Genomic DNA, 23,733 nt, shown 5'->3' on the forward strand with positions numbered 1-23,733 from the left:
GCCAGCAACAAACAGAGACAAACAACCATTCATACTCACGTATTGTAAATTTAGGGTCTCAAATTCACGTAACCCAATCTGCATGTATTTGGACTGTGAGAGGAGGCTGGACTAACCAGAAAACCCACACAGAAACTAAGAGAATCGGCCAACTTCACCACACACCACCATATTGATCCACACAGAAATGTAATGACTACATTCTATTGTCTCATAACACAACTGGAACTGTTGTAAATTTGGTGAGTCAAAAACTAACCCAAAAGTAAACAGAGAATGATCATGGTCTGGAATCCCAATATGTTCATTGAGATTAAATGAAGACCAAAATCTTTCTCCGACCCTAAACAGAGGGAGGCCTAAATGCCCAGAGCAAGAGGTGAGGATTTGAACCCTTCACTCTGGCTTCAGAGATTTACCTTGTGTATGCCCACATCCACCCTGACCATATCAGCTACTCTGGTGCAGTTCAAAGTTATGGTTTCCTATTAATTAAAATTAATCACTTTAAAAAGGATTATACTAATTTATCAAAAAGGTGTTACAAAAATTGTCCCCAAGCATAAGGCAGTAATTACAAATTTGCCACAAAATAATTGGGAGAATGACGGCACAACTGCTCACACCCGCTAACATCTGGCTTTTGTCCAATGAAGCCTGGGTGGATGTGCTAATTTGCCCAAAAGATGACAGAGCGCCTCAATCTTAGGTGTTTGTGATGTCAAACATGATGCACTGGGAAAAAAACAGAAAGGCAAGCTCTTCCTCTGGCAAAAGAGAATGAGTCAATTGCATTTTAAGGAGGTTTACACACATTTAAATACCTGTGTATACCTGCTTATTTAGGGGTTAAAGAGGAATACGAGGTATAAGTCATATACTGTCTCACCCTCAAACAACAAGCCCCACCTACATAGGCCCCTGCACGGTGTGGACACAGTTTCTGTGTCCGTCTGTGTTTGGTCTGAATCTGCACTCCCCATTGATTTTGCTCTTTCAATTTGCTTTGTTGATGGTGGCAAGTACAGAGCTGGTCAGGATATGGAAAACCAACTCCAGCTAAACACTGAAAGCAAAGGTAAAAAATCTGTCTGACCCATTCCTCTCCAGCTCATTCATTCCACCAGCTCATTCATTCCACAACTTCCACGTTGTTTCTCATTAGTATGGAAAAAAAGCAAAAACACACACCAAGTTGAAGCTGTAGTGGTAGTGAAATTACAAATACTGAGAGAAGTTGAAAGGGTTGCGAACTGTAAATCCTGGATGACGATGAGCAAAATTAAAGCGCTGAAAGAAGTCTAGATGTCAGTTAGTGGTGATGAGGAAAATGGAGGTCGGTCTTGAAAGAAATCAAATCTAATTTTGAGCTCATAAAGTGAAGGATGATATTTGCTAAAACAATTGGGTGAGGAGAAAACACTGACCTCAGTTAAAGTAAACGGTGTAAGAAGATGTTTGAGCTGAATGTGTTTTTGTTGGATAAAGTAGAGAGCTGAAAAGGTCAGAGGATTCACGCAAATTATAAGCACTGAAAAGAGTTGAAAATTAATTTGATGGGAGGATTAATGCGGCTAATGTGTCACTGGTAAAATTAGGTTTTGAATTTCATTTGAAGTGGAAACACTGAAAGAAGTGTCAGTGAACTGTCAACAGCTGAATGGTTGCATCTGCATTTACATCAACATAAACAGCTAGACATTTAAAATATAGTGAAACAAAGTCAGTCAGTGCTTATTGATTATTTTCAATGCTTATCTGATATATTCAATCTACATCTGGTTGAACGTCGTATAGTTTCTTTGTCACTGTGTCGGCTGCGCTGCTCAGCAACAAACACAAACAAACAGCAGCATGGCTCCCACAAAGCCCACCCAGCTGCCATCACATGTCAGTCAAAGTCTGCCATGACCAATCAGAGGAGCCTGTCACTCCCCCTTTGTCCTCCATAGCCTTTGGTCATTTTAGACAGGCGGAACGGACAGCTATTCAAACCACCTGTCTGTCTGTGTGCGTGTGAAAATAAAAATGTGAGTGAATGCCATTGTGACAATCACAGAGGAGCATTGACAACAAGCCTGTGTGTGTGATTGTGTGTGTGTGTGTGTGTGTGTATGTGTGCGTGTGTGTGTGTGTGTGTGTGTATGTGTGTGTGTGTGTGTGTGCGTGTGTGAGTGTTTGTGTGCATGTGTGTGTGAGACAGAGCGGTCACCATTTGATCAAAGCTGATCAAGGCGCCATGGTTGATGCATCAACACATAGTAATGTCATGGCAACACACTGCAATAATGAATTTGACCAATTTTCCATAAATCACTGCACATAAACATGGGTGTGAAACATGATACTGGATATCACGGATATCAAGGCACTTTTTTTGATGGGAAGACAAATGATCAAAAATCAAGCAACAGAAACTGAGATTCTAAAAGTTATTGTGTGTGTGTGCGTGCGTGCACTTGCTTCAAATTTATCATTCAAATTAATTACTTTATCACTTATTACACAATAATAAGTGAAGCTGAACAAGATGAATGTATGACCATTTATGCGAGCATCTTTCATTTCTCGTGTGGCAGCAGGACAGTCAAAGGCCCCTGTTCAGAGAGATTCTGTGAGTAAATCAATCTGAAGCTGTGAAAGTGAGAGGCGCTTCATTTTGGAGGAAGATGATAGAAGTGAACATCAATCAAAGGTAAAGCAGTGGAGCTCTTTGTGATGAAGATAAAAACATCAGGCAGCATTAATTATGAGAAGCTATCAGGTCATTATCATACATGGTCATGTAGTTCATAAACTACAACTACTCCAAAATCAAATATTGTGAAAGCGTCCACAGGGGTGCATCTCTAACATGGAACGTTTGTACAAGATGATGTAAACAGTAGATACACTACAACATAAAGTACACAGTTGATCATTCATTTTGCACAACACGTATAGTTACCCACAATCACTATTATTGATTGCTGATTAATGTGTAAAATGAATGAATTTCTCAATGAGTGAGAGAGAGAGAGAGAGAGAGAGAGAGAGAGAGAATAGTGATTGTTGTCCTTGACTGTAAACTGATTTTTTTGCACCATCTAGTGGTTAATGGGCCAAAATGCATGAATGGCTGTGCCCATTTGTCAAAACATGAACTACATTGTAACATGACAAATCTGCAGAAATATGAAACCAACTGTTATCGCTCATTCTATTCACAAGGATACATTCAGTAAACAGGAGATTTGACCGGTCTTGAAGGTGATGGTTTTCAGGCAGAGCATTTGGCAGAGCAGAGACAAAAAAAAACTTTCATAATCTCTAAAAAGCAAATGAAAATGTCTCAAATTTGGAACATTCATGATGATATTATTTTGTTATGTAAATGCTGATCACTTGACAGAACCATTGCATTTTCTAAGAATGTTGGGTACAGACCTGGTGCTTTGTTCAGTTTACTGTCGTAGTGAAAGAATCCAAAAGTCACGGAGTTAATCCAAAGCCCTCCCCTGCTCTCTGGCTTTTTTGCCCCACCTCTGCTTTCCCTCTATTTTCATTAACTTGTCTCCACATGTTTACCTTCACACTGGGATAAATGGTTTTCCTGTTGCTAATTGTGGCCGTGTGTTTTTTCTGCCGGCTGGTTTTGTGTTTCTCCAATCAGAGCATGAGACCCTGCGTGGAACCAGTTTGTTTTCTCAAGCACAGGGGCATCATTTATAACCCGTGAATGAGCATTCATGTGTGTGCGATCCCATTTTTTGCTGTCTCATGGGTTTAACCTGTCCCACAAAGTACAGCAGATCAAGTGATAGATTATGAGTATTTCCTAAGCCTGGTACATTTTAAATTTTAAATTTAAAATTACACTTAGATTTAGGCTTTAGTTAGAGGTTCAGGTTTAATGGATACAACATATATACTCTTTAACCCTGATTTAAGCCTAAAACTCATCATAAGTGTGATGTGAAGCTGTGCAAGGCTGGACAGGGATGTGTGTGTGCTTCATGGGAAGGTGAAATGGCTTTTTGATATTGAGTGATTCATCTTGTACAGATGATCTTTGGCCAGATGGGGACGTGAGGCCCCTCTCTTCGCTGCAGCCAAGACTTTGGTTATATTTATTCTGTGTCTATTTATTTAAAAAAGGAGCCATGCTGCTGAACAGCATAAAGGCCATGTGTTGCGTTTCTCTTTTCACTGCCGAGGGAGGATTGATTGAGTTTGTCCATGAGGCCCACCTTACGCCACTTGGGCACACCGACAGCTCTGGATTGCTAGAAGTCTCTACGGATCATGTTTTAATTTATTGTGGTGGTGATATAACCTCATTGGGGCTATAAGGCTGAATAAACTAGACAGATCTGGTCTGGTATTATAAACCAGTGTAAAACCAGCCCATCTATACAGTATGGTGAGGACTATGGGCAGAAAAGGTCTCTGGTTTGTCTCTGGTTTGACTCCACAGAGAAAAAACAAAAAGACAAACCTGGATTGATCCGTCCAAAAATCCAAGCGGATTCTCCCTACCCTGTCTAGTGCCCCTGAGCAAGGCACCTTACTCCCCCAACATCTGCTCCCCGGGCGCCGTACATGGTTGCTCACTGCTCTGTGTGTCCTGCACCAGATGGGTTAAAAGCAGAGGTTACATTTCCCTACAATTTCATGAGTGTGTCTGTGCATGTCTGTGCATGTGTTTGGGATAAATAAATGCATCTTAATCTTAATCTTAATCTTAACATTCTGTGGAGACTTTCAAAAGTTTCCAAAGTATCTGTGGACTGTTGGGGACTTCTCGAGGTTTTTAGATCTATCTGAACATTGTGAGAGTCGTAGGAGTTGAAAGTATTGAAAGGTCCTCCACTGGCAGTTCTGAAAACACCCAGAGGTTTTATTCTAGGTTTATGAAGGTTTGTTCACAGGTTTCTCAACATATTTTGACATTACAAGAAGTTTCTTTAGGTCCCTGAATGTTTAAAGGTTTCTAGACATAAGTTCCTGATCTTTAAGATGATTTTTGAACTGAAAGATTGAGTTGGGTTGTGGAGTTTGAGTATAAGGTCTCTGGAAGAACAGGAATTTAAAGACATTCTCTTGATTTCAGAGCTCAACTCTTTAGAAGGAGAGAAGAGAAGGTTTTGTGAGATACACAATCGGGGTTGCTGCAGAGTTACATGAGGTTGAAGCCTGATTGAAGCTAATCGTCTGCTCGAACTGCTACATTTAATGCACAAACATGAGAATGCTATCAATCTCATCTCATTTTACTCTTAGCAAGAACATGAACATTAACCAAAATGTCAAACTACTACTTATAGTGGCTACTTCTGGGGGTCCCCAGGGGTCTTCAGATTTGCTCTCAGTCTCTCTGGAGATCCCTGGAGGTTTCTGGCGGCCGCGGTGTCTGGCTGTTGTTGGCAGTGCCTCCTGACTCCTTATGGTGTCAGAGGCTTGGCGTTTCTTGGTGCTAATTAGTTTTTACAGCCAGGCTTCCAGCTGGAGCCGGCTGTAGAAAAAGCACATAATTACATTTCCCCATCAGATTAAAGGTGATGGTTTGCAGGCAGAGCATTTGGCAGTGCAGAGACCAGCCAAAATGACACACAGCTCAAACAACACCTGAACATTGAGTGACAGAAGCCAAATGGAAATTTAAAACGTCAGTGTAGAGACTGAGTAGAGATCTATCCTTTCTCACTCATCCAACCCAGCTTTTTAAATCTCATAAATTAAGATGGATAGAGCAACACACACACATACCTCTCTCTCTCTCTCTCTCTCGCCCTCTCTCGCCTCTCTCTCTCTCTCTCTCTCTCTCTCTCTCTCTCTCTCTCTCTCTCTCTCTCTCTCTCTCTCTCTCCTCAATTGTATCCCACCCACTTTTTCTCTCACACTCATACTCAATGTCTCTCTCCCCTCCATGTTCCCATTCTCTCTCTCTCTCTCTCCCCTCAATTTTATCCCACCCACTAACTCTCTCCCACTCACACTCTATGTCTCTCTACCGTCCATATTACTATTCTCTCTCTCTCTCTCTCTCTCTCTCTCTCTCTCTCTCTCTCTCTCTCTCTCTCTCTCTCTCTCTCTTTCTTGCTCTGCCCTCTGCCTATCCTTTTTATCCCGCCCACTCTCTCTCTCTATCTTACATACACACTCTATACCACTCTCCCTTCCATTTTCTCTCTCTCTCTCTCTCTCCTCATTGGTGTCTCTCTCCCTGTTTTGCCCAACCCACATTCACTGGCATCACAGCTTAATTATCCAATCAGAAGCTGGCCAATTTATCACTGTCAAAACCCTGGCCAATCAGCGGCTGTATGTAAATTCCCTCCGGCCAGTGGTAGTGAGAGTGACTCTATTAGTGTGGTATATAAACCAGGCAGTGAAGCAGGCACACACACGTCATGGCAGTGAGAAGGAGTCTCTATTCAGCCCGAGTCTCTTGTCAACAAGCGAATGACGACATAAGTGGAAAGAACAGAAACAACTGTGAACACAAACTTTAAGGAGTCCTGCCTGTGCTGTCCGACAGGTGATCCGTCAAACTGTCTACTTTCATGATATCATTTCCTTCAGCTGTGGTAATGACTTCTAAATGAAAGGAAGTGATCCCTTCATACACACACACACACACACACACACGCACAGACTTCAGATTTGACAACTGCCATATCAGACAGGATGAGGATAAAAACCTGAGTTTACTGTCTTTATACACATACCTGCACTGCTGAAAACCAAACCACCTGTTGAGGATGATGATTATGATGAAGATGATGAAGATGAGGACGATGATGCTGCTGCTGAGGCAACTCTTCTATTGTTGTGTAGTACAGTCAGTTTGGAACAAATTATGAATATTTATCTAATGCTGCAGAGAGTTACTAAGAACTTTAACCTGGTAGACTGCTGTGCATTTCCAATTTACTATGTAAACATGTCCACACCCAAGCAAACTTTGTTCCATTAACTCAACTGCAGTATATATTTATTCTTAAACCAATTATGGTCCTGGTTCAGGAAGTCTACCACTGTTTTTGCAAACCAACAGATTGGAGCACTTTTTGAGTCAATCATATAGCCCATACCAGGTGTAACATCATCTGCCCGCTAGAAAAATTAACAACAAAAATTCAGGGAAGAAACAGAGAAACAGGACAGACAGAGGTGCAATAGACACCAAATGTAACAGAGCAATTCAACAAAATAATAATATTTACAACTTCCATGAGAAAAGACAGTTTCTAACATAAATGGAAAGGTGTATCAATTGTTATAAAGTATTTATACAAAAAAAGAGATGAATGGGAGCCATGCAAGGAAGAGCAGAGACAGTAACAGTAATAGTAATGTAACAGGTGGTGAGTACAACTGGTCCAACACATACTTCTATGATACTGAAAATGAATTCCGCTTTAAGTTGTGTTACGCTGGGTTACCATTGATGTAGAGACTGAACCATCTGATGTGACTCCCCCAAACTTCATATCAACGTCGTTCTGATCCCAATTCACTGAGAAGACAGTTTAACCCATAGTGATGTGTGGATGAAAGATAAGTGAGCGTGTTAACATGACAGCTGTTCACCATGTTTATCGATCAGAGGTGTCGCAGGTTATATATTTGTCACCCATGCTCACAGAGGCACGTTTCATTATTTGATTGGTCCTCTCCAAGGCGGCTTATTCATTGAACACTTGAGCACACAATCATGGCCTCCTGCATTAGCAGACTGTCTGCTGCCTTTCTTCACTGAAGGAAGTCAACTTTGGAGGCCGGACACTGACCCGATCATCAGTTATCAAAATAAATATACAGATATATGAAAGCTGAGATAAATAACTCATCATAACCTAATACATTAAGAAAGAAAGAAATGTTGGAGATAAAATAAAAATCTTAAAATGGATTCTACAGAGCTTAACTTATTTATCTCTCTATTTCAAAATTTCTTCATTCTGTATTTCTACATCTATGCCAATGACACAGTTGTGACTTCGCTCAGGATGGACAACCAGACAACTGACAAACATGGACATCCTAAAATCCATAATTTAGCTCTGAGGCATTAAGTTGCATATACTTCTTTCATTCTGTGCTTTTTTTTCATCGGCTGTGATATAAAGACTCTCCCCATAGGACGTTTACACAGCACAAATCAATTCTTCAGACCATTGTCACAAAAACTGTGGGCAAAAAGTGACCAGGTCATCTACTGTTGTTTTAGCCATAATAACAAGGAAAATAAAAGATTGTCGGCTATAACCTTTGTAGCCTCAGAGTCTAGTTTCTACACTATCATGTCGTTCCACCATCTGCTTGCACTCTAATTAATCTAATTATTTCACATTCTGTAACCAAAACTAAGCTTAAATATGTGTGTAAAGAAAAGTTAAATGATTTTCAGCATCATGTCAGCCATATGTGCAACATTCGTTTAATAAGCCTGGGTAAAAAGCCACAGGCCGTAATGGAAGAAATGGCTTTATATCAGTCTCAAGAGATTTATTTTATACCATTCTTTAGTTGTTGAGAGTGTATCAATCAAAAATCCTCAACCCACCCTGAAATTAAGAGCCTCGTGCTCAACCAACAGAGACTGGTCGTCATTTACTCTGCTGCTTATCTTTCTAGATCAGACATTCATTTCCCTTAGGTAACCAGAAGCAACCATTGGCTTTGACATGTTTTTGGGCATATTGGATTAAGAAAAGAAGAAAAAAGCATAAAATTAAGTTGGAGTCAAAAACAGTTTGAAACGACCACAGTTTTATTATCAGCCTCACAAATATTAGCTTAACAAAATAACAGCTTCTTTTAATACCAATGTAAACAAAATTATGACTTTGTCTTTGGCTATTTCTTCTTTTTACCAACTCATATATTTAATATCTATAATACTTTTTGACTTAAAACATACATCCGTTTTAGGTCCCTTTTATTATAAAATCCATTATATGTGCAGATATGAACTTATCTTCATGTGGGAATTCTATTCAAAGGGAAGTTTTAATAAAGTTTCTGACAGTGCAACAGTAACATACTGCCTCCAACACATAATGTCATTTTTTTAGTGTTATTATCTTTACATTCATTTACAGTCTTTAAATAAACTTTACAAATCAGTAATGCTGTTTAAGGAGCCTTCACAAAGTCAGAACATCTGCATCTTTATTAAACTGAGCAGTTTAGTGCACAAATCATGTCAGGGTGCATAATTTAACATTGTGGTGTGTTACTTTTTTTTTCCCAGATTAGCCTTCCTTATTTAAATCTTTAGATCAAATACTGACTCCCAAACAGTAACAATTCACAGGACGCAGCCTTATGTCGTTTATGTAGATGCTGGTAACAAAAGTGTTCCATGATCATTTGGACATGTAACATTTTGGAGCTAGAGATGTGTAATCTGAAAATGTTTGCAAATCAACAACATGCAAACATGTAATTGATTAAGACTGGAAGATCCTGCTCCACCAAAATAAAAGCAATAAACAAAGCTTCCAGTATTCTCGATTTGTTTTTGACAGCTGCCCGGTTTTCAGCAGAGCGCCCGGAAAGACTCTACTTTAAATTACTGAGACACTTAAGAGTGAAGAGCGTGGATTCATTTAGCGTGTATAAATGTAAATAACATCTCTCCACGTGTGTATAGACAACGATCGATCCCAAACCTACTACATTAACCACCCACAATGTAACAAAATGCCAGTGCACTGGTTAATTTTTATATAAAGCAGCCTACTACCCAACAGGCTCGTGATGAGCTTCCCTTTACTCTGTTACTACAAAAATAGCTTTGGGACAAGAAACATTCTCAAGGACAATTCATCTGAATCCTAAATTTGTCTGGTCCAGGTCATTTCAGTATAGACCATTTGATCTGCTCCTTGGCTGACTGCAGAACCTAGAGACACGAAGCAAGAACAAAATGTTATATAACAGAGCACGGTAGTACAATATAACACATGAACAATACATAACCCCCAATCAAAATGAAACATAATACATTAAAATATCAACTAGAAAAGCATTCACTGAGGAACATGTTTTTGAATACTGTGTGATTGACATGACTGTTTGCAGAATTAGAAGAGAAAATCTCATTGATCTGCATTCACTAGTTTGGTTAAGGATCAACAGGAAAGAAAGCAGCTTGAAAACACCTTTTGATACATTATGGACTACAATGCATGCTGTATAAAAGTTTGTTTTATTCATGTTGAAGATAAAATGTATGTTTGGGGTCAGTGCAGTGATTTCTATGAAGTGTTGCAGTACAGCTACTCAAACACTAGAGGTCAGACACGTAGTAGATGGTATGATAGTAACATGTTGATACTTTACAAACAAAGAAAAGGGTATCAATTACTGATCATAATAAAAAAAAACTTGAATGAACAATGAATGAATCATCATCTTAACACACAGGCCTGCATATGATCGGATTAATTACTATAAAAATGCATCCTTTTTCAGTCATGAGTTACGATTACTGTAATACTTAAATAATAAATTAACTTTACCAGAATAGAAATTGTATTAAGGGTTAATTTATTTATTTGAATCAGCAGCATTGTTTCCACTGTGGGTTCAGTCCTCATTCCAAGACTTTCCAGCACTAAGGTTGTTGCTGCCTCCTCATCCTGACTGCAGGGGGCGCCTGGAGCTCAGGTAACAGGCTCTTCTGCCTGACTGCAGCGCATGTGTGCAGTGCTGAGGTCTGAGGCTTCCTACAGTTCTACATTATGTTGTTTTCTATTACATACGTTGATTGTTTGATTGTTTGTATGTTTGTTTGTTTGTTTGGCTGTCTGTCACTTAGTTAGCAGGATTATGCAGAACCTCCTGGATGTATTACTAAGGAACTTGGTGGAGGGATGGAGGATGGGTCAGGACCAGAAGGAAAGAAAAGGGATTTCCTCTTTCTTTAACATTGTGAGATACGATGTTTTACAAAATCAGGCATCTTTACAGGACTGATATATATGAGTGTGAGCAATTGGTTGAAGATCCCAAACAAAAATCTGGGTGTATTGAATTTATTAATGTAGTTCATAAGTGGAGTGTCAGGCCTTTGTGGAGTTATCAAATTACCAAAGAGGATGAATGAGGATAAAACTACTTGCTTGTTCAGAGGGTCTGAAATTAATAAAGTTACTTTTCATTTCTTGGTGCTTCATCTTTTCACAACAGTATATTGTAATGTTCGCATTACTTGACAGCTTTGGAGTTACTTTACAGATTTAGATTTTCCATACATACAGGAACATTTTATAAAATATGACGTACTGTAAAATTACTTTAAGCTCCTGTTCGAAAAGTAAATTTCTACTTACACAATAATGCATCACTAAAAGAAATTCAGTATGTTACTGTCAGTCTAGTAAGTTAAAGATATAATATGACATTTGAGTATATTTCAAGTGGATATAAGGAACTACACAGAGGTGAGTGTACAGAAAAAACACAACTACACCTCTGAGACCGTATCATTGGTACATATGACATGATAGATATCATAGCCCCTGTGTGGAGCTGCACATGGTCTGTCGTGTTATACTTTGCAGTGTTTCTCAGTCTGCTTCCTTATTGTTGCAAATCTGCCACAAAAGTCATCACATGTTTACCTACATATGGACTAAATGAAAAGCTGAACAAATTCCCCCAGCCTTCAAAAGGCTTTGACAGGCACTGCAGCGTCCAGAGTAATTTCATGCTTGTACTACAATAGACAAGTTTTGAAGTGTAGTGTGGGGATGTTAGTAGAAACTTACGTTAGAGGTCAAGGCCAGTTTCTCTGTTATGTGCTGTGAGGGTTCAAGCAACAGATAAAGAGAGGCTTAGAAGCTTGAGCACACACACACACACACACACACACACACACACACACACACACACACACACACACACACACACACACACACACACACACACACACACACACACACACACACACACACACACACACACACACACACACACACCACACACCCCCATGCACCCATGCACATGCACATGCACATCCTTGCGCATAAGCAGACATCAGAAAAACATTTGAATTCAAGCATGACTAGTACTAGATCCAGAGTAAATTCATGTGTTTTGGCAGAAGAGTAATCTGTGAAGCACTTCAATATCTGTCCAGTACTGAGAGAGCAACTCTGCTTGAGAGACTGTTAACAAAACCATTTATTCATTAAGCCATCAATTAGTTAATTAACTATTGAGCCAATTAGTGCTGTACAGTGCTTTGCAAATGAAGCCATGCTGGTTGCTATCTTAACATGCATGGTGAGCTACAGCGTTAGCATGCAGCCTGGCTAATGTGCAGACAGATGTTGAACTGCTTCTAATTATTCTGTGTGAGAACAGCTCCGTTCGTCTGTTTCTTTAAATTTGTTAGAGCATGTGAGAGTTAAGGTCCCTCGTCCTATGACCTAATATCATCACGGGAGGCAGATGTGAGAAGCTGGGCCGTAGTGAAGCAAACATGCAGTGTATGCAACCACAGGGTGAGTTCACATGTGCATCTGCTGAGGCATTGAGGGGTTTGCATGTCAAATTTTTTAAAGGACTCCTGCCCAATTATTTCATTCATTTCTACTTTTGTCTTTTATCCTCTGGTCTACACTAAGTACACACAGAGTAAACACAAGTTTGATCGGCCATAGGAGCTCCTCATGGCATTCAAATGGCTCAACACAAACACAATCTGAAGACATGGTCCACAGTTAAAGGGAGTTTCAAGGGTAAACAACGTTTCAGCCAAATCCAATCCATGCTGTAATTTACACCATGTTTTTGCCTCAATGTCCACTGTTATCCTCCTCTGGAACCGCGTTTATAGTCCCAACGTTGCGCGCAGTAGCATCGCTACTTCCGCTAGCATCACTGCATAGCTGCAGTTACTGCTGAGTATCGGAGATGTCTTCATGTGACCCTTGAGAGCAAAGAGGCGCGATCTTGTGCGGTGTGTGTGCGATATCAGAGGACATTGGGCTAATAACATCAATTTTCAATTTGAATGTCAGGGTTTAAGGACATTTGGATGACACCACAGGAGCAGAATGGAGGCGTTTTTCGTTTTTTTTTTTACATTACAAGGAGTCCCCAGTTACTTCAACTGTATTAGATTTGGCTGCAACACTGTTTACCCCTGAAAATAGGATAAAATAATAAGTGCATTAATAATTTCACGGTGAACTATCACTTTAAGTTGCTTTGCAGAAAAGTGCTAATAAGACCTTTATAGCTACGGGAAAAAGTAGTCCACTCCTAGTTCGTTCATTGTTGCGAGTGTGTAAAGTAAAGGTTTGCGTGTGCGTGTATTACCTGAGCAACGCTGTGTTCAGATAATGGGTTCTCATCCGCCTGCAAAACACAATATCATTGTTGGGTGTACAGAAGAAATGCAAAAACCGTACAGAATGCAAACTACTTTATGCAGACACAAACACACACACACAAACACACACACACACACACACACAAACAAACAAACACAAAACCCTAGCATAAATGCGCAAACAACATTAAATACTGTAAGTCAGTGATATTAAGTGTGCTGGTTAGTAGCCAATCACTACTCATATTAGAAGCTTAGAATTTTAAACAATTTATGTGAGGTGGTTCAAGAGTTAACAATGTTGTTCTCTCTGTCGATCCACAAACTCAAATATCTAATTTAAATATATTTCCATTAAATGTTCATGTATTCCTTGTCCCCAGAGGATAGGACCTGGGGAATGTTGTGCTCTCTGAACTTTTCCTCTTGCACCACCTGCTGGTAAATGTTTTAATATACAAAGTCCTGTCGCCAGCCTGTTTTTTTTGCACCCCTCTGTTAGTCTTCATGCTTTCTCACCATGCATTTACCTCATCTGTCTCGCCCATCCCTCCTTGGTCTCTCCCCTGTGTCTGACGCACTCTCATTCATTCATGCACTCACTTCACTTCACTATCCTTCTCTTTGACTCTCTCTCTCTCTCCCTCTCTATCTCTCTCTCACCCTCTGTCTGTCTGTCTACAGCAGCTGGCTCTTGTCTGTCTGTCCCTCTAGGTTACCAGTGATGTAATCAAACAGGACGAAGCCATAGGCTGGCTCTGACATTAGCTGACACCAATCAGAACAAAAGACAGGGAGAAGGAGAGAGAGAAAGGTAAAGCAGGTAAGAGGAGGCAAGAAGCCAAAGAGAAACGCTACAATATGAGTCTTAATGTAGTCTGCTCTGGTGTTTTTTATAATATAATAATTCGTCCTAATCTTTTTTATTTGATTTTGCATTGATTTACATAAATAAGTCAACGAATATGACAGGTAGGTCAGAATAATTCATAGTCTTCTTACCCTGTAGTTGACCTTCTGTAGAACCTGTTGGGGGTCACTCTCTAGAATCACCCTGGAAAAAAGATTAAGCAGCCAATCAGACCCAGAGGTAGAATTACATTAACTGATCAAATATTTATAAAAATTATCAACTGATCAATTATGATAAAAAACAAATCCAAGCTTAGCTTACACGTTGGCTAGTTTGAACACACGGTAAATTGTCACAATGTTTTTGAAGAGCATATGTGTTGAAGACGGTAACAACACATAAACATTTTCTCTTACCCTCCATCAATAATTTCATCCACAACTAGGAACACTCCTTCCATGTTATCAAGCAAACATCTCCGCTCCACATTTTTCCTGCAGATAAAAAACAGATCAATTAGTCACATCTACAACCGTCTGCATCCCGATGAGTATCATTATGTTTTCACCTCTAGTTCAGTATTCTTCTAAACTGCTATTTCTCATATGATGTTGACTTAGAACAGTTAGACATTTTGGGCACCGCGGTTCTACCCTTTAATTACAAAGCTGGAGTCATAGATGGTTAGTCTTGTTAAGCATGAACACCAGAAACAGGGGAAACAGCCAGCCTTTATAAATAATACCTCAGAACTAAAAGTAATTATTAACATTGCTTGTTACCCTACTTGTATTCTTTGTCCCAGCAATTAGTAGCAATCTGCATATGTTCTGGGTTGCCATGCGTTGAAAGCCTCTCATCTCCCTCTCTTTTCTCTTTCACGGCAAATTAGATCCTATAATCCAGTCGTTGCCTGGAACCAGGGCATTTGTGTTTGTTTTCTTTGCTTCCTTTGTTCTTTAGTCAATATATTTTGTATAGTTTCTCATCTTCTTAATAAAATAAAATAAAATATCACTATAAATAATTATATCAGCTCTCAATTCTTTCAAATATGAATTTTAACAGCACCAGGTGCCCCACACTCACATGTCCTCTTTGATAATCAAACCATCACTGAATACAAAATACTGGCTTTCATAAAACCTGATGAAGTGGTTGGATTTCTCGATTCACTTTAATTTGCAGCACAAACAAATACATGTTATAACCCCAATTTCCCTGTAGCTACATTGGCTATTAGCTAGTTGGTATTACCTGGCCAGTATGATGATAAAACAATTGCATTTACAATTGATACTTAAAATGAAGTTCGACTTCATAGATTTTATATTGTAACACTTACATCTTCTTATTGTCATCATTATTCTGTCACCTTTCCTACTCTCAGATAATATAATCACTGATTGTCTCCATCGCTCGCACTCTGCATTGCTACAGCATCGGTTCCCATAGCAACCACATCAGCCACGCTTTGGCTGTTAATGTCGCATTGAGCGATCCCAGTGTTGAATTTCACAGCCGTCTCAACACGAAGACTTGTTATTTCTCTGAGAGGGGCTCTGGCAGTGTTAGTGTGGAGGAGTACGTGGACTACCATGAGCACTGATGGTGCCGAGGCTACACGCAGGATAAAAGCTCTAATATCTCGAAAGGACAATGCATTGGTGAGCACTGAGGGTCGCTGTCAGAACTATTCTGGATATCAAACATTGTGAATTTCTGTGTTAGGAGGTGGATTTCTTTTAAGGTTTTTCTGAGGGAACGTACCTGAGGATGTGAGTGAGGGAGTCAAACAGGCAGTTCAGCACTGACATCAGCATCAGCTACAGAGGGGGAAAAGGAAGATTTGTAAAAATGTTGACTATGAAGCTGCCTCCATGAGTTTTTTTTATGGCCACTTGGGGGCAGAATTCAATCAAGTTAAACCTGTTTGCCACCACATTTTTGCCTGTTAAGAAAATGGGGTTAGCTGAACAAACTAAAAAACAACAGCTGCATTCCCTTTAACACAAAAACCTAAAAAGCTCTATATACACATGCAACAGACCTAGAGCAATAATAGCATATCATGTTATCTTAATGAACATTAGTTAAAGTACAAGTTCTCTTTTTAGCTCTATTTAGTTTCCCACCAACTCCTGTGAAAAGAGCTTAAGCTGCTATATACTCCACAATAGCCACTTGCTAACTTTGTCTCTCTGCTATGATACAAATCGGTTAGCATAAAGTGGGTTATCAGAGCTTCTTTATTTTCCTTTTTTTATGCTGAAAACTGAAATCCTCTCTCTCAGCTTCAGTATGTATAACATCAGTGTCAGGCTCATAAATTAGCAGGAAGTCCCCCTGATGTCGTGGTGGAGAGAACATTTTCAGGATCACAAAGGTCCGGAGAAAATCTCTCAGAAGAGTGGTCAGAAAATGGCACCTTCAAAAATGATCATGATATATATATATATATATATATATATATATAGTGTAGTGATATGATACATCCTCTGAGAGTGTCTCAGATCATAATTATTTTTCTGAAAAAAACTTCATTGTTGCAATGAGAGAGCAAAGCTAACCCTACCTCATTCTCCTGAGCACTTCCCACCACATAGAAGAAGAGGTCTATACTGCCTTTATAGACAATGGTCATCCCCTCCAGGAAAGCTATCTCATCTATAAAGAGAAGGAGATAAGGATGGGTTAGGGATGAAAGGAAAGACCCAAACCTCTGTTTTTACTAAGGAAGAAGATGTAATTGAGAGAAAAACACTGAGTTGGAAAGGAAAGAAAAGAAGAGAAGAGAGAGAGAGAGAAGAAGACAAGGAAAGGAGAGAGAAAACAGGGAGTGAAGAAATGCCACACACAGAAGAACAAAACAAAGGGAGGATGAGATGGGGGGAGAGAGAGGGGATATAGTGTGACAGGTTTAGAAGAAAGAGGAGAAAAGCTAAAATGAAGAAGGAATTTTGGACAAAAGGAGGGATATAGTGGGTTGGTGATAAAGAGGCCTGGGGTAAAGACTCAGGTATCAGCTTGGAGAAAATGAAAATCCCACTTCACCTTGGCACGCAAAAACCTCAGAAAGTGTGTGGTTTCTCTGAACAGATAAATGAATGTGATTTTGGTTTAAAGGTTATATAAAGACAAATTACAATAGAAAGTCCAAAGGCTCTATATCTGTAGATTTTCAAGAACGGTGCTAACACCTCCATCAATAGGGCATGACCAAATATGGCCTAGATCCTAAGTGGCTTGTGCTTGGTTTAATGGAAGCAGATGATGAAATGTGTGTGAGTGTCAGTGTTAAATATTCTAATCAGGCCCGGTTTCAAAAGGAAAAATGGCAAAACAGTTATTCCTCTACTCTGTCAATTTTTGCATTTCTTTTTTAGCTCGCTAGTTGTAATATAGTTGCATAGATGCAAACAATCCCCTATCTTGAGGACCATGGGCCTAATGTGACTGGGTTTGGGCTGGGATGACATTGTCGGTGGCTGGTTTGCGTTCTTCTGGGTCTATTAACCTGATGGAGAGGCTGGCCTCAGCTACACAGGTTGTTTATTTATTCTCAAATGTGGAATTATTCATGAACTGCTTTTTAATTAAGTAATGTATATGCAATTAAAGCAATGGCTAAAGTCTAAAACAAATAGCCTGAGTATGAGGGCTTTGAATTTTTCAATTACTCACAGGCTCTTGCATAACATATTATCCAAAGTCTGCATGTGGTTATATTTAAGATCAGAGATCAGGAACAACTGGGTCTAACAACATAACTTTTTATCAACTCCCCTCTATTCTTAAGAAACATCAATTCAAGTTCAAGACAGATAATTAATGATAATCACAATACATTTCCCCCTTTCAGTTCAAAACTATAGGTACAAAACATACAACTGCCAGATCTGCCATTATTTTCACTTTATTTTAATTGCCATTGATTATTTGCTTGTTGATTGATTTCTAAAGAAGGAAATCCCCCCCCATGCACCGAGAACAGTTTTGATGGATGGTTGTGTCCTGTGACACCGAAACAGAAAACCACAGAGAGGAGCTTACTGTCTGCTTTGTGTGTCTTGTTGAAAATGTTCTTCTCGAAGCTCCTCTGCTCTTTCATGGAGGGGTAGAGCTCAGGGTCATAATACTGGAACAGAAACATAAAGGAGTAAAGTTACTCTGGCTCCTTTTAAGTGTTTCCAAACCTATAGGGCTACAAGTACATGGCACTGCAAGGATGTGTGAGCAATCCTCTAAATTTAGTAGGGACCATACCGGCGATATTTGTAATTTTAAGTCATAATGTTTAAGTTCCATTTTTAAGTGATGCATTTCTTTCTTGAGATTAACTGTAAACTATTAAAAAAGAAAAATATGATAAATTATATGATAAATTGCACGAGCATGTCATTTGTCAAGTGTGCATTAGAGTACTTTGAAGTGAGCATAGATTCTGTTCTTAAATTAGAAAAAATCCCCAGTTAAGAAAACATTGTTGGATGTTAAAATCTTCATAAAAACTGTAATTTTAAGAAAAGATTTCTTCATAAGAACGGTTGATGAATGAGGCCCATTATTAATACAAGTTCATCAATTTAGAATGGTAAAGAAATAGCAATGCCTTGAGTGTCAGGTGATCACAATTGTATCCACACCTTCCAGCCAATCAGAGTCTACACTATTCAGCATTCACGACATATCATTTTGGTAATTTGCAGTAAAGGGGCGAAAGTGTTTGAGTTCACTGGTATGGCCCTTTATACCTTACCTTTGACAGAAGTCTGTTGCCATCATTGTCAAGAATGAAAACAGCTTTCACTGTGTAGAGGGTAGGTTCCTGCAATAATAAAAGACAGACCATCTTAAATATTTCAGCTTTGCTGAGTCACTTCAGGCAGATATCTAGGACATAATGCCACAGTCAGCCAGTCCTCAAACACCTGGTCAGAGTGGCGTATCAACCTATATTTTCCAGATAACCTCTGATTTCCCAGCTCCACCCTGCTTTGATTCACTCTGGGCCACACATCAGACAATACGCTCCCCAATCCAACCAGTTTATACACTTAACACCAGACTGCAGTTTCTTCCATATTGTTATGCTTCTGGTTTTAGTTCAAGATGGTTTCACGTTTCCATTCTCTTGCACTCATTTATTCATTCCTCCATCCGTCTGTAGTACGTCCTTGCGAAGTGTTTTAGACCCGGGTCAAAGTTCTGTTATGCACTGACTAGCATAGATTCACAGTCAGAGTGTATCACAGAACTTAGACCAGAAACTTACAACATCCAGACTCCAATATTATCAGAGGATTACCTGTATTTAAACTGAACTTGAAAGGAAGATGTATTTAAGAGCTTTGTTTAAGAAAGTAGGAAATGTATTCATTTATTAATGGTGAAGTATATTCATTTCCATTTTCTGTCATCATTCAGGTTGACTTAAGACTGGTGCGTCGCTGATGGATGGACAGCTGCTACACTTTTTAAGTTGCCACATTTAAGGTGGGAAATCTGAACATTTCTTCAATTCCACTACAAATGGCGAAGTATATGTGCTAATGAAGCTCTTGCAATATAGTTAAAATCTTCAGAAAGGCTAAACAATGACATTAAATAACCAATAACCAAAAAATGCATGACAATTAACACAGACATTTATTGGTGTCATGGTTGCAGATCTACATCACGTTAACAACATTAAAGTCACTCCCTCTTTAAAAAATTTAAGTCAAAGTCAAGGGACATTGGTTGTTTTGTTGCTGCAATAGTTTATGAAGAACTTAATTACAGAGCTTTTATTTTTGAAAAGTTGTCAAATAGGTTCTGAAGATTGTGTCCATTGCTTAACAGACCTCAGAACTAGCCGACATGCCATGAATGAAGAAGTCAAACATGCTTATTGGAAATATGCCACACACATAAACAGTAATAAAGCAAATGGGAGCACAACAGCTTCACTGCAGATAAACCAGGTAGGATGAACACAAAGTCTTCCAACTGAACCATAGAGTCTGCACACAAATCCAGTACACAAACATCATAGAGTCATCAATTGATAAATCAAACCTTCACCTTCAAGGGGGCAGTTGTACTATTTTCTCCTATGAGTGGACAATAACGTTTTCTATTTGTTAAACATAATTTAAATTAAGTGTCAGTCATATTTCACTCTAACTGCTTTGTATGTTAGCAAACTAGATTCATCAATACGTTCCACCAGCCTCGTAGAAGTAGGAAGGTAACAATGATTTTGTGAGAATGAGAGTTTGTGTGATCAAACCTGTTGGAAATAATGACACTTAACATGCACCAAACATTAACAAGACAAAGATGAAAATATATTGTTATTTGTAAACTGCCAGCACAACCACCTGCTGATTCTGGGGGAGCAGCTCTGTACATTAGATTATAACAAACACACCATGGCATCTGTTTCACAGCAAATATACCAACTAAATGTCTACTGCAAAGGGAGAGGGTTGATTTCACAAAGTATTGTAAGTCAGTCTGCATCAACATGAAAGCTAATTTCCTGTCTGTTTGGTTAAAACATATGACAGATTTTGTCAGACGTGCGTGTATAAATAAGTCATGGATTCAGACTATACCAGAAGACTGGCTTAGCAGTCTGGAGTCTGTTCCCCGTAATAAGAAAAAATACATAAAAGATTGCAGCCTCATACAATTTGGCCTTGGCTGTATTTCTAGACTGCTTTTTTCATTTACTTTTTCATTTTGACCACATTATTGGCATGATACACTGTACATACGAGACATTCTAGCCATGTAGATGCTGTAATAATACAGAATTACTGGCAGTGACTGCGGGTTGTTTCATGACCTCTATAATAAATATGACATTCGATTTTCAGACTCTTTTTTAGGTTCCATACAAAAAAAAACACATCACTGAAAGTTGAATTTAAAGGGGCTGATACTGTATACTTAAGAAACTCCTTACTTTTAACAATTAGCAAAAAAAATTCTAAGCTAACTGTGGTCTTATATTGATTGAAGATTACACACTTGTGTCAATCTTCACTTCTACCTGGGAAACAAAAGTGATATGAGGGTGAAGGTGAACCTTCTAAAACAAAGTTGGTTTTGATCTGAGTAGCTCATTAAGCACATTACGGCTCCTTTAACAGTGTTATATTATTATACAGTCAGGAAAATGTCAGTGGTGGAAAGCAAAGCACATTGGATACTTGTGCAGTTCATTTAGTTTTATACTTCAACTCAACTAAACTTACAAATTACTTTGCTGAATACATTTTTCATTCAAAACACACAATGAGCTGATAAAATATAACTGTGAAGAAATAATCTTTGAACAGACAATAAAGTAATTCAAATAAGCTCCATCTCATTAACCGTGAAGGCCCATGCAAAAATACTATGTGATAACTTTTAAACTGTAGTATCAGTACCTAATACCTAATACACTCAAGTAAAAAGTACACTGGAGTGAATGTTACATCATATGAATTCATGAGGTTAAGTTATGTATTCAAATCTTTAAGGAAAAAACGACATGGAAATACAAACCAGGCTGAGAGAAATGGTGCGCAAGGCAAATATATGAGAGAGAGAGAGAGAGAGAGAGAGAGAGAGAGAGAGAGAGAGAGAGAGAGAGAGAGAGAGAGAGAGAATGGTGGACGTGGCACGTACTCTGCTCTACACGTCAACTGATCTGTGGACACACATGCTCAACACAAGCAGACATTTAAACACACAGACCTGCTTTAACCACACACACGCACACGCACAAACACACACACGACCGTGTCTCCTCACCGGTGTCTGTCTACAAGTGATCCCTGCAGGATCTGGAGCTTTGGCTTATGTGCCGTCCTGTTGAGCTCTGCACGGGATTCTCTCTCTCTCAGTGTGTGTGTGTGTGTTGTGTGTTGTGTTGTGTGTAACAGCTGTGCCAGTTACCCACTTGTGGCAGCCAGTCTGTTGTAGTGGAGTTAACTAACTAAATAAGTTGTCGCAGTGTAACCAGCACAGACAACCTGTAGTATCTTTACACTCAGAATGAAATCAAGATGTGTGTGTGTGTTTTTGTGTGTGTGTGTGTGTGTCTGTGTGTCACATCAGGCCTGAGCGTCCACAGTGGATCACTGAGGATCCCACTCACATGAACGATGAGCATAAATCAAACCTTGTGTATATAAACAACCTGCAGCTGAGCCACCTCCCCTCTTTTTCCCCGATGTGTCGCTCGCCACCGAAACTGTCACGATGCAACAAATGTCCCGCACTCTCACACAAACAGTTCACATGTACACGCGTATATTTACACACAGACACACACAGGGACGCCGACATGACACCCCTCCGTCCCGGCAAAGCAAAGCTCCCCGGGCTCGGAGACGAGAGGCTCACCAGAGACGAGGACTCCATCGCCGCCGCTGCTCGCTGTGTTGACGTGGAAGCTCTGACTGTCACTCCGAGATCCCTGCTGCCAGCGCTCCCGCGAACACAGCAGCCAACCGGAGAGCAGCACGGGACGGAGTGTGCAGCCGAGCGCGCTCCCGACACTCTTCCTCCTCTTCCTCCTCCTGCTCCTCGGGCTCTCTGGCATTTCACAATAAAAGTCACTGCTTCCTCAGGGGCGACATGGTGTTCAGCTGAGACGGCTGGTCATACAATCTATTTGGGGGACGCAGTGTTGGGGGCTGGGCAAACAAACTGAAGCCAGACTCAATAAAAATAACACAACACACAATTTGCCAATCCTTTAGCCTTTATCGAGCAATGATAAGCCTGTCGAAAAAATGTAGCCTCATTGTGTAGCCTCAATGACTGGGGGGACCTTCATGTTGATTGCGTTTTTCAGAGACATGTTTTAGGTAGCCATAACAGACATTACTGACACCACATCCAGTTAGTCAAGTCTGTTTCGTCTAACCGGAGCAGGAGAAGCCCCGCAGGTGTGAGCCTGTCCTCGATCACTTGCCTGCTGCTGAATCTGTAAACTGGGTCAGTCCAAACCAAGCTGCTTTAATCCAATTTTTTCGTGTGAAATGGTGTTTTTTTTATTAAGACATTTATACTGAAAAAGAGAAGAGGTCATGTTCAGTCTACATTGTGTTCAGTCTACCAGGATGAAGTTGGCCATAGGATAACACTGTATGTAACATACACCCATAAGCAAAGTGTGGGCAAATACTAATTAAACAAACACTTACCCAATGTACCCTCTTCGAACCACACAAAGAACCAACCAACCCACTCTTTATAAAAAAGCACGAAAGGTTAAAACCTCGGTCAAAAAGTCAAATCATTTCACACTTTCAAATCTCATTTCTTGAGAATTGCCTTCAATGAAGTTATGTTTTTGTCTTTATTGTTTCTCTCTTTTGAATTCTATGTAAAGTGTGCTATGTAAATAAAGTGTTTTATGAGTTTTGTAGGTGTGTCTGGCTTGATAATGACATGAGGAATGCCAGTGGAAACTGTGAGTCTGTTTTATAATTTTATGTGCAATTATCATATTTCAGATATTCCACTCATATCAACCACTAGTGTCTATTTTAACTGT

The 23,733-nt window shown here is 39.5% G+C and overlaps 1 protein-coding gene across 4 annotated transcripts; it reads right to left on the reverse strand.

The window, feature by feature from the left end:
- Positions 1-8,737: 8,737 nt before the first annotated feature.
- copz2 (COPI coat complex subunit zeta 2) lies at positions 8,738-22,727 on the reverse strand. 4 transcript variants are annotated; one of them, XM_053443151.1, is made up of 10 exons: positions 22,575-22,727; positions 18,949-19,017; positions 18,243-18,327; positions 16,765-16,856; positions 15,960-16,015; positions 14,606-14,683; positions 14,339-14,390; positions 13,324-13,362; positions 11,766-11,798; positions 8,738-9,895 (listed from the first exon to the last, which is right to left on the reverse strand). In XM_053443151.1, exons 1-10 carry the CDS (start codon positions 22,590-22,592, stop codon positions 9,848-9,850), a joined length of 570 nt encoding a protein of 189 aa, XP_053299126.1. In that variant the 5' UTR covers positions 22,593-22,727; the 3' UTR covers positions 8,738-9,847. The 4 variants fall into 4 exon arrangements, with proteins under 4 accessions (XP_053299126.1, XP_053299128.1, XP_053299125.1 ...); XM_053443153.1 differs by lacking the exon at positions 11,766-11,798 and having other exon boundaries at positions 22,575-22,726; XM_053443150.1 differs by lacking the exon at positions 22,575-22,727 and having other exon boundaries at positions 18,949-19,056.
- Between the last annotated feature and the right edge of the window lie 1,006 nt (positions 22,728-23,733).

The sequence above is a fragment of the Pleuronectes platessa genome, chromosome 16 (genome assembly GCF_947347685.1).
Source record: "Pleuronectes platessa chromosome 16, fPlePla1.1, whole genome shotgun sequence".
In the NCBI taxonomy this organism is placed as follows: Eukaryota; Metazoa; Chordata; class Actinopteri; order Pleuronectiformes; family Pleuronectidae; genus Pleuronectes; species Pleuronectes platessa.

Bases quoted from the DNA above. Each gene is read 5' to 3' on its own strand.
- copz2 (XM_053443150.1), bottom strand. From the start codon at position 19,041: ATGGTCTGTCTTTTATTATTGCAGGAACCTACCCTCTACACAGTGAAA. The intron at 16,857-18,242 runs GTAAGCTCCTCT...TTCTCTTTATAG, and splicing joins CAAGACACACAAAGCAGACA to ATGAGATAGCTTTCCTGGAG. The intron at 9,896-11,765 runs GTAAGTTTCTAC...TCGTGTCTCTAG, and splicing joins AACTGGCCTTGACCTCTAAC to GTTCTGCAGTCAGCCAAGGA.